This window comes from Lepisosteus oculatus, chromosome 13 (genome assembly GCF_040954835.1).
Source record: "Lepisosteus oculatus isolate fLepOcu1 chromosome 13, fLepOcu1.hap2, whole genome shotgun sequence".
NCBI classification, from domain to species: Eukaryota; Metazoa; Chordata; class Actinopteri; order Semionotiformes; family Lepisosteidae; genus Lepisosteus; species Lepisosteus oculatus.
In genome coordinates this window covers 10,673,411-10,685,685 of record NC_090708.1, presented here as the reverse complement: position 1 = coordinate 10,685,685, position 12,275 = coordinate 10,673,411, and the positions used below count along the sequence as shown (strand labels likewise).

The window sequence follows — 12,275 nt, the reverse complement described above, 5'->3', positions numbered from 1 at the left end:
TACAGCAGAGTCGTGTTCTCCCATTATTCAGTGACTTCCAAGGCTGTACACTCCAGTGCCAGATCTCACTTTCTCCCACCAGCCACACAGCCAGCACTCACAGAGCTGCTACAGAAGCAGCTATAGCAACCAGGCTGTCAGCTCCTCGCCAAGCAGGACACTGTTGTCTGATTGAGACATGCACATTGCTCTCTGACCTATGCACTAGTTACGGCCCTCAAACTCAGATCTTATGTCGAAAGGCCACATGAACACAGATGCAACAATCTGAGACATCAGTCTGCCAAGACATACAGAACAGTTGAGAAAGACAAAAATACAATTTTCTGTGAAATCAGCAGTAGCAGCTTGTAAACGCTTACTCTAACTAGCCATGGTAAAAGCAGAATAAAGTGTATCTTAACACTGAGAGCATCATGGACAAAGATGCCCGGATATGGTAAAACATTATACACACCATGAAAAACCACTGAAAAGCAAAGTACTGTAAATGCATGGTCTAAGCATTATGCACCCAGGGAAAAACCAAAAATACCATGCAAATTTACCACAATTACTTTCAATAATTGTGAAATTCCAAACCCATGACTATATCCGATTCTCTGCATGAGAATGCAAGGATTAACTTTGATCCTTATGTTAACTGTGCTGTACTTACTAAGGGTAATGCATGATTATGTGTATGTGAAAGCTTGTTTGAGATGCAGTGATTGTGTGCATGCTAATATGTAAGTGAATTGAATTAAGAGCAGAGGAGTGTAACTGCAAGGCTATAAGTCTGCGTGTGCAAGTGAGAAAGATTTGAGATCAGCTCTGAGAGACTATTCTCAGCCTCCCTCCTGCCTTCAACATCAGAATAGATTCCAGATGTCTGCGGTAAACAAATGGATTGTCATAACCTGATAAAAATGTGAAGCATTCGGAGGCTGTGTCAGACTCTCATTGTCTTCTTTTATTAACAGATGAATTTTGAGACCGTGCTCCAAAAAAGGCTTTTAATTGGAGCATGAAGTTATCAGCATAGACAGTTGGTGGTAGATGAATATAATAGAAACAATATAGATATTAAAAGAATTTGAATATTAATAGTTAATATTATTGGTCTTTTCACAAAACTAGAAGAAGTCTCCTGATGTCTATTTTGCTTTTATAAAATCAAAGCTGGAGACATGAGGTGCTGTTACACACTTAGCAGGGCTCATCATCACGTCTACACATTGATCAGGGAAATCAACATTCAAATATCTTATAAGGAATACCTTTCAGGTGCATTTTTTAAAGTAAGCAAGTCAGTATGAATTAGGGGAATGCTAATTATTTTTGACTTAATCCAAAATGGAATTAAGAGTCTTTATAGGCAGCTGTTTTCTAGCATTGTGCAACAGCCAGAGCTAATTAGTGTTCACATTGCCTTATTCAGAACAACTTGCTTCCTCTCCTAAGGCATCATAGCTGAAATTAAGTTGAAAAAATACCCAGTCGGTTTACTGTGCTTTGTGGCTTGTGGTCTGTCAGTCTTTTCTAATACTGATTTGCAATACTTTGTTACAGCATTATAAATACATAATGCTTCAGGTACCCTGTTGTTAGCGTAACCAATAAGGTGGAAAAGTAAAGTAATCAGTCATTACTTATCAATGCTTTAAGTGCTTGAGTACTAAATTTGCATTTGATTCTCAAGACCTAGGAGAGAATAAACAATTTCCAATAAAGTGTATCCTGTTATGTGCACATCATTAATATACTGTACAAGTCCTGCCACTTCCAGCAAGAACTTTTGTCAAGTTTACAATAAACATATGTTAATTTTTTCCATAGACCCTGAGAACCCAACAAAAGACAAACATAAGTGGCAAGCCTTATATACACAAATCTTTCTGATTAAATTGCACTTTTTTAAGCTCTGATGTTCATAAACCTTTTCATTCTCAAGGACACAAACTCCAGCTGAATCTATTCAAAAGTCTTTATTTTGTTGACTTCCGGCAACCCTGTATCACATACTAAAACAACTGCACAGAGATCATTTGTCATCTATCTACATGTACCTCTTTAACAGGCCATAATGGCCCTTGTGAAAGTCAACAGTATGAAGAACCAGATGATGCTCAATCTCCTGACAGTAGGGTGCCCTCCTTTGCCCTCCATAAGCTCCTCAGACACCACTCCAGAATCCCTCTCGTTTACACGCACACAAAAGCATGCTCGCTGTAATCCAACCCTCCAAGTTGCACAAGACACCTGAGGTTCACTGCCTGTGCTAGACTCTAGTCAACCTGTTCGTTTGCTTTTCTGTCAGCAAGTACTGTACTGTGTAACAATGCATGGAAGGTTCATTTAAATGTGTAATATGTTAGGTAAAATATTAATTTAAGGAATGTCAAATCATTAAGAACTTGAGCATCATTAATGGTTCAAGACAGCCTACAGACTCTCAATTAAATGTTAAATGTTTGATAGTGTACTACAGCCAATATTTATCTATTCAAATCATAGCTCTATATTTCTATTATCTAAAAAAGGATTCCAGGTTTTTTAAGGTAGATGGGGAAATTCGAGTGTCTTTGCAATAGATGATTACTGACAGTTTGTCCAGATAAACTGGCTTCTACACATCACAAAAGGAACACCTTTCAGGCTTACATTCACACAGAATAGATGTACTACAAATGGGTAGTTCAAAGTGTCAAAGGTTGTGTGATTTACAATATGCTGCCCCTAATTGTTTTTATATTTCAGAAAAACCTACAAGTTGCCCAGTAAGTTTCATTTAATTGGTAATTCATAATGAATCTATTATCTTAACTCAAGAGTGCTTTGAAAGATTAATGGAAACATTTAAAAATGGCTCACTGCCATACTGTATCTGGACCTTTACCTTGTCACAATTTAGTTAAATTATGTTCCATACCCTTTGTAGACTACACCCACCTCAGGATGGACATTTGGAAACATTTGCACATTCAAACATTCTGACACTGACGGAAAAGCAAACAGACCCATGCGCAGTTTTCTTTACTAAAGCTGAATCCAAACAAACAAACAAACAAACAAACAAACAAACAAACAAACAAACAAACAAACAAACAAACAAACAAACAAACAAACAAACAAACAAACAAACAAAACGCCATATGTCTTATTCACATAAAGTACAATTCCAGGCCGAGCCACCAACCATCAGCACTCCCTTTTATACAAATACAAATCCCTGGTGAAAATCTGAACATTCCATGCATTCAATAATTACAATTATCAATTATCCAGGTATATATCTCAAGTAAACTCTTTTCAACAGGTGTAGACTATATACAACAATGTATATGTGTTTTGCCAGTTTTCCAGGTTTTTTCAAGGCTAACCAATTTATGTTATTAAGAGCAGTGTTGGGATAAAAACCTGAAAACATACCAGCCCTCCTGGGCCAGGATTGTTAATTCCTGCTACTACATCCCTGTAATAACACAAATCCACTTTCAGGCAGCAATTTACCACTTGTCATTAAATGCTATAAAGCAATTGTCAAGAAAGTAGCCCTACACGTCCTGAATGCTATCAGGTGTGTCTGTGTGCATGTACTGTACTCACTCCTCTGCTGAAAAACAAAATAGATATGGAGATTTTGTCAAATATCTTTTTCAACTAAGACAATTCCTCCCTCACCTTAGGACAAGGAGGTGATGTTTGAGTATCCTGTCTACTTTGCCTTCAATATTTATCTAATCTAACCTTTCAATTTCAAAGGGTTTCTGACAATATGTGTTTAAATACACACATATTCATTTCATGAAGTCTGAGTGGGCAGCTGCATCAGCATGCACAGGCTGTGCATATTTGTTTTGCCACTGTGACTGGCCTTCACACTGCGACTTATCTTCAAGCTACGCAATACGGACACTATACTAAACAGAGCAACCATTGTTTGTAACTCAAAAAGAACGTTTTTTTAAAACAAAACACCAAGTATATCGAACAAGTTTACAACTGCAGAAGTCCTGGGTTAAAGACATGAGTATTGGTATCCTGTGTCTTAAATCACTTCATAATGACTACTATTTATTATGGAACAAGTAAAGGTTTATTCCATGCTGAAATGAAAAGACACAACTTTTCAGCTATGGAGCCTTCTTCAGGTGTGGAATAAATCTTTACTTGTTCCTTTGCAGCCTACGCATGCTGACGCCATTTCCAGCTTGTATTATTTATTATTATTCAAAATGATTTGGTGTTCTGTAACTTAAATCATTTAATTATTCATATCATTGGTATGGTGTATCGTAAAACACCTATACAAATATAATGTATACAGCTTGCTTGAATATAACAAACAAATAATCAGAAAATGTGAGGATAATACCTTCACTAACTTCATTTACAAAAATACACCCTAACTATGTTAATGAGTAATGCTGTTTCAAATATAGGGCATCAATAAATGTCAGCACCCTTTAATGTATCTCATAGGCGCTTGTGAAAGATGAGGACAGTCAGTGAGTGATAGCAGCACTCTGTAAGCTGGGATTGCTGGTATGCATTGTCTCCTCAGGGCCTGGGGGGTTGAATGGCTGACAGTATCAGTATGCCAGACCACGGCCTTTGTTTGCACACATGCTCAGAGATTAGTTTTCACTACAGGATTTTACTTTCTCTCCAAGGCCTCTGCCATTTAAGGGCACATTCCCTGTCTCAGCTTGGAGGCAGAGGTTTGTGTTTTCCCACAGAGTCTCAATAGGGAAACCATTGTTTGCTGACTTAAGGGTGCCCTAGCCGGCCGGCCTTGTGATGGTCCTACAATGGCCCATTCTTCCACTGCATTCTCACAGCCACACCTCACTGCCAAAAGACACTAGGAGAAGAGCATGCCACTGAAGACACTCAGAAGAAAAGGGCATGTCCTACACCACAGGGACACACTGCTTACTGCAGCTCTCAAGATGTGTGCAATTCTGCAGTACGTTCACTAAAACAATGGTCTCTTTTTATTTTTCATTTTTAATCATGAAGTTCTTACTTCATTCAAATTAGAGTAGTGAATAAAGTATCTATTAAAACTGTCATCCCCATCAAATGTGGTTCCCTGCTCTATTATACATTTTCCTGTTTTCATACAGGAAAGGCATACTGAAGGTAGAAAATGTGATCTTTACCAGTACTTAATTTGCACTGGGCTTTTGCCCCACTATGTCAAGCCTTGAAGGTTCATGGTCCCAGCACCTCTCAGCCTGACACTTCTGTTAAGAAAGTTTTGTTTTTGTATGACTCCTTTGTTTATAATTCACAACAAAATCTTCTTCAGTGGGCTTAGCAGATTCAAGCACCAGCCAAACTGCAGAAGACTCATGTCAACATCTCTGGGTTGTTCAGCCTTTGGACAATTGTTTGACCTCTATGAAGACTGCGGCTGGACTTCTCTTTGAAGGCCCGAGCAGAAGTTATACAAAGGAGAGGTAATAGCTGGGGTGAGTATATATTCAAGCATTCAAGCACTGTTTGTCCTGCAGATGCTCTTTAATTATTTTTAGTACCATCTACTTTTTATATAATATGCTCATAGAACATGTGCTTGTCAACATATAACATCAGTACTTACAGTAGAATTATTGTCTTAATATTATTGCCTCAAATTCAGTCCTAGCAAGTTTAAAATTTGATGATTAAGATTAAATGATTGCCTAAGCTCCATAACCTTTTCTCATTACAAACCGAGCACTGGATCCGAAACTGATGTAAATCTAACCCATTAGATATTATTTCCTTTCAAAGGTGTCATTTTTGTCAAGCCTTGGCTTGAAGGACAGCAGACATGTGTTGAGGATGTTAAGCTCCAAGCCAAGACGGACATGTTCTTTCAATTCACCACTGTACAATGTACAATAAACAGTACATCTGACAAATCAAATGCATATTCAGAAATACAGAAGTAAGTCAGGCAAACTGAGTCTTTTATTTTGTCCTTTAAAAGGCACAAGCCCATTACAAATACAAAAAAACTCCCCACCTCAGCAGGGTTTAATTTTAAATGATAATAAGTAAGAATGTAAAAGTACGAAATGTTATTAGTTTGAGGCAGGGCCCACAAAACCACATATTAATCCACAATGATGTCATTACATTGAGTACACCAAACAGCGACTTTAAATTAACAAGACTGAGGCACACCAAATGTGCTACATGGTATTAAGTACAATAAGTTCTTTATGTCTTTCAGTGAAATACTTTAATGATATAAATCAGTGAGAACACAATTCCACAAATGTAGCTATAAAACTTCCTACTTTTTACACATACGTCTCTAATACTACATGGGAATTTAAACATGTTAATTTGGGTGTTTATTTTTAGTATTGGTATTCTTATCCCTCCTATCTCCCATGTTATTCATGTTATTCCTGATAATGAATTCTTGGGGAATTATTCTTTAACTACTATATTATTCTATACTGTCAACTTTCAGTGAAAAAATGTGATGACTTTGAAACAGGACAGTAAAAACAACAGCTGAACTTGCAGCACACACAAATATTTATGTTCATAGAGTAAATACCTTCACAATGCCAGTAAATTTGTTGTTACCAACCCTTGACATTATAATTAGCTGTGCCAAAACTCATTTCAGTTATTCCATTACGAAGTTTTAACTATTTTCATAACCACTGGTGAAGTTTCTAACTAGCCTTTCTCTAACTAGGGTGTACTTTTGAACTAAACTTCTTTGTTTCGATTACTATATTAACCCATTCCTGTTTGCTATCAGTAAAATTTGAAAACAATGCATTATACAGATTTTTACAAACACAATTTTGTCAGCCAATCTGTGCACTCCATTCATTCAATGCAGTGCTCAGACGTTGAAGTAAAATGTTTCAAAGCATTTTAAAGACCGGAACCAGGCCATCTTCCCCCCACAGTTCTCTAATCCCAAATCTACAGACTCCTTCCTCACATCCTATGGCTTACCCACATTCTACGATGTTGATGGAAAACTCAACATACTCTAGTTGCATATTTCGATAAGGCTACATTGTATTACATTGTACTGTATTACATTATCTCTCTGCACACTCAGACATTCTCAACTCAGAAATAAAATCTTATGGAAAGCAAATTATTTTATATGGTTGCAGATATCCAAAAAAGTACTGCTGCTGACTAGGGAGCAAATAATAATAATAATAATAATAATAATAATAATAATAATAATAATAATAATAATAATTATAATAATAATTATAATAATAATAATAATTGCTTACACTTATATAGCGCTTTTCTGGACACTCCACTCAAAGCGCTTTACAGGTAATGGGGACTCCCCTCCACCACCACCAAATACTTTATAATAGGTACAAGGAGAATAAGATGAGGATCATTGAGGATCAATCACATGCAGCTTTCACCTTCCTCTTTCAATGATCCATTATATTTACACACATATATAGATAATTATCAGTTGGTTTTTTTTACCATGACATATAAAAGCCCAGTTCAAACTTGAACCCGATGAGAATGTGGATCACCTGGCCAAGCGGTTTCTGGGCATCAGGATTTGTGCGACAGGGTACAAACCCAACCAGTTTCTTCTTGGACAATCCCCAGTTCGATACACTTTGGAGAGATTGGAGGGTCTTTCTCACCTCTCCAAAAACCCCAGGAGCATGAGTGATAATTTGGACTCCAAACAGGTCATTCAGACTAGCTACAGTATTCAATAAAACTGGAATGAAGTGATGATCAGCCAGCGCATTCACCTTGGTTCTATGAGAAAGAAGTTCAGTTATGTATGCCATTTATAAGTGCTTCTTGCAGTGTCCTAGGCTCACAGATGCTATTTGAGTAAAAGAATACAGATATCTCTCAGAGGGAAATTACAACCACTTAAACTGGCTTCACTTCTACAAAATGTAGAGTGGGGCTCCAATGTTTGTGGAGACAAGGCTTTAACAACACATACAACCACCTCGCACAGTAGGGTTTCTGAGAGAAACCAAGACAAACTGTGACTGTACAGAACTATCAGGCAGAAGTATATACTTATATATACCAATTTAGAATTACTTAGTTACACCACATCCTTTTGGAGGAGACCAGTGACATGCCTGTCAATGCCAAATGTAGAAAAGGCAAACACTCTCTGTTTATTCTTTTTTCCTGCTCTGGGGGAATAGCTTTAGACTCTGAGACTGGTAATATTAAAACAACAGAATTGTGAGAAAGATTTCTTGGAATTATAACAAGAGGCATGCAGTGCCTGAGACTCTTTGGAAAGAGATGTACTAGCTCGCCTTCCCATTAAACCAGCAGCTGACAGGATGGATTCCAGGGGGTGAAATGGAGATTCTTTTGCTTTCTTTATAAGCACTTAACAAAATGTCCAGACTAAGTGCTACCTACATTATGTAAACACTACCCCGAAAACAAATAGATTAATATAATCACGTAGGGACAGAAACATCACATTGTCAAACAACACAAAAAAGTTTGTTTTTGTATTTCATTAATGTAGCTGACTTTCATTTATTTCTGACTGTGGTTGCCAGGGAAACGGGCAGTTTGTAGACTCTAACTCAAAATTATATTGACTATGTGAGGGAGCTTGTCTCCATTCTCTCATGAATGGAGCCAGGGTCACAGAATAGAACCAAAGAAGAATATTTGACACCTTTGATATGTGAAATTAATATGTTGCAAAATCTAACAACAGGAATTTGATAATGCAGTTCCACACAAAAATGTTGGTCTCTTCTTTATAAAAGATGTGGCTCTATAAAAGAAGAATGTTTTGTTGCTAAGATTTATCAGATTATCCTCCATTCTCACAAGGGTCAATGAGACTTTATTTGCACAGGGTAGACCCTCCAAGTATAAAGAGTGCCTCTTGGGCTGACATCATCAATGTCTCTTGCACTCATTATTGCTGCTGGATTTGACAAAGTCACCAAAGGCTAAACTTGACACAGAAAGTATCACCGTTAGTAAAACTGGATGGTCTAAAATAACCTCCTTGTGAGGACGAGAGTTAAACTCATGAAATTCAATCACATTTATTTAGATTACTTAAACAGAACAAGAACATACCCTGTGCCCCATCAAAGTTCAGCTGTATCCAGTAGTTATGATTAGAAATATAAAACAATATCCACATAATGTTTAAACATTTCCCATGTTTTCTTTATAACTGTGTGACCTGAAGGTCTTACAAACATTGTCTCAGGTATATAGTAGATGATGAATCTCTCCCACACAGAGCTCTATTCACTATTGTACAAATATATCTGCTATTTTTTAATTGCCAGCAAAGACATTTTTGCTTTTCTATTTCCTTTTTGTCAAACAATTTTGACAAAAAATACTACAATTGTTTCAATGGGTTTGAAACAATTATTAGGGCGAATATCAGAGATTTAGGTTCTCATTAAGTTTTCTTTTTAAGTAAGAAAGAAAAATAAACACTTACATCTAAAATTTAATGGAAATACACAACTCTTTGAACCCAGTTTCATGCAAGCATGTTTATTCACATTCCACACTCTTTTTTCATTAGTCTGTGATAAATACGTTATAACTCTAAAGAGTTATATAACTCTAAGAGCACTTGTATTTGGATGAAATAATATGGTTTATTATGCGGACATTTGCTACAGTGTGTGATCCATCCATCATCTGAGTTGGTGCATTAAATTTAACTGCCTTCTTGTTCAGAATGGCATAAAAAATGTCTGACTCACACCAAGAGACTAAATGCATCTAAACAAAATGAGCTGAAGATTTTCTGATACAGAACAGAAATGACATTTAGAAAGGAGCATTACAGGCAATAAAACTCATTCTCCAGAGACCTCTTTATGCGATGAAATACAGAATAAAAAATAACAGTACGGAGATTAGAAACTAGATATCTTTTAAAGATTCTACAAGGACTTTTCAATTTCCTCCAAATTGCCTAATAGGACACATTTTTCCCTACATTTGCTCTTCTTCTCCAAACTAAATGCAGATCATTTAAAAAAAAACTTTGATGGACTTTTCTGTGTTTTTGTCATTTGCCTTCTGCAAATATTGAAACTTCATATTATTTACAACTGGTTTCAAAACAAGAGGACGTGATTTTACTCTGCTACGGCCATCAAACTGTAAAGCTGGGGTGTCCAAACGTGTGTCTGCAGGTTTTGTAGCAGCACCAGCAACTGAAGAAGCACCAGCTGGGAGAAGCTATTAAACCTGTCCATTTAAACCAATTAACTGATTCAGGTCGTTATGAGCCCAGCTTGACCGAAAACCTGTAGACACAACAGCCCTCCAGGACCAGGACTGAGCTTTCTAGCTGGAAACAGTGCTTGGCTTTCCCAGCATCTCGAGAAAAAACACCTCAAGAAAAATCTCCCCCTACCTCTCAACCACATCTTCGCCACTCCAGCAGGTGAAGCCATCTTGAACCATCTCTCCCTCGCACAGGATCTCAGGCAATGTTGCGAAGAATGACTTGTAGCGCTGCATGTAGCTCATAAACTCCCTGAAACATGGCACGAACACAAGGTGAGGCACTCAGGACTGGTTAGGTCAGCCACTTCCCTCCAAACAAGCCTTACTTTCTATGTATTTCTCTCGGCTTCTGTACCATTCATCTGTATTTGAATTATGAAGTATCACATAAAAGAGTGACAAACTGTTGAAAACATTTGAGAAGTGTTTGAGAAAAGTAATAGTGAGACTATAACTTGGATGACACGGACTTGGTCTCTCCCAAGGGAAACATCCTTAGAATTTATATTTATTTGCCTGATTCTTCTATACAAAGCAACTTATAATTGCAGCTGTTTATACAAACAGGTATTTCATGGGAACAATTCAGGTGAGGGGTACAGCATTGTCTCACCTGGGATTTAACCCACAACTGTCCAGTTATAGGTCCAGTCTTATTCACTACTCCACACAGCTGCTCTACAGAGATGACTGTATCATTAAAAAAGGAATATAATTACAGCAAGGACAACAGAACAGAAATTAAGATTTCAATTTAAGGAAGTCAGTAGACCTACAAGTGCAACCATGAACAATGGTGTGATTGGCAGTTGATCGAGAGTGCTGAGAAGCTGACAAAATCTTTATTATGTTTGTTTTTTTATTCATATTTTAATCGCATTATAGTATCAATGTTTTAGATTTTAATTACATGACATGCAAGATAGCAAGAACACAAAAGGCTGTCAGATTCGTCTAGCTTTTTATGTACTGTATCTTGCAGTATTTCAACATTTGTTATGGTTAAAGCACTGTCATCTTTGTTTATTGTTCACACATAAATACACACAAGCAAACACCAGCAGTCAGAGAGACAACCACAAACATACTTAGATACGTCAAATGTACTGTATGAAATTTAGTAGGGTTTCCTATGCATTCAGCTCCTTCCTGTGCATCCAGCTGGAACGTTAAATGTCAGCTTTTACAAACACTGGAATAACGGTAATCTGAAGAGAACGCAAACTTGGAAAATAAAAACCTTTCCTTTCCATATGCTCTATGAGGAACGCCAGGGTTATGAATTGCAATCAGATCATTTTCAAACATATGTGGTGCATGGTGGAGTCAGCATGGTGCAGTCCTCTAAGGCAGAAAAAAAAACACAATTCTTCTCCTCTGCAGTAATGGTATTGTTTGTTGGCCAACAAAAGTCTATGAACAGGCTTCTGTATAGGCCAACAAGAGAATATCTGGGCTGAGCTCCAGCCTCCTGGCTTCAATAACTGGGCAATATCAACTGATCAAATTAATTGGGGTCAGGAAGTGAGAGGGAGGAGAATATGCATTGATCTGCAATCCTTCACTCTCCTTTGTGGGATTCAATTGGAGATGGATATTCCAAATGGGAAAGGATAAGCAAAGGGAAAGCTGAATTAAAAATAACCCTGAAACTCAACTGTTCACAGAGCACAAACACAGACAAGGACAGAGACAAACACAGCGCCAATCACACGTCACATTCCCTCTACTGACATCACAGGTTAGCGACAGACTTTTCCCTCAGAGAATCCATGCTTACCTAGATATCTTTTTCAGACTTCTAGGTTTATCGTTCTTGGAAGGTTTCAGAGGTAGGGAACTAAGGATGGTCAAACGCCAGGGGAGAGAGGGGGTTTCCAGAGGGAGTCGATGGCAAGCAGGAGGGATGCAGGAGGAAGGGGGGAAGAAAAGGAGAGGAAAAATAAAAGAGAGAGAACAAAAAAGGGACAACAACAAAAAAAAAACGTGAAACCATTAATCTAAAAAAACCGACC

The 12,275-nt window shown here is 37.4% G+C and overlaps 1 protein-coding gene across 2 annotated transcripts in view; it reads right to left on the bottom strand.

The window, feature by feature from the left end:
- LOC102683954 (glypican-5-like) overlaps positions 1-12,275 on the bottom strand; it is a 141,672-nt gene that overhangs the window by 90,611 nt on the left and 38,786 nt on the right. The window contains exons 5-6 of one of the 2 annotated variants that reach the window (XM_006637748.3): positions 12,041-12,100; positions 10,388-10,510 (exon numbers count right to left, since the gene is read on the bottom strand). In XM_006637748.3, coding sequence (XP_006637811.3) covers positions 10,388-10,510; positions 12,041-12,100 — 183 coding nt within the window. The remainder of the gene's footprint in view (positions 1-10,387; positions 10,511-12,040; positions 12,101-12,275) is intronic. The other variant, XM_015361132.2, reaches the window with a different exon arrangement.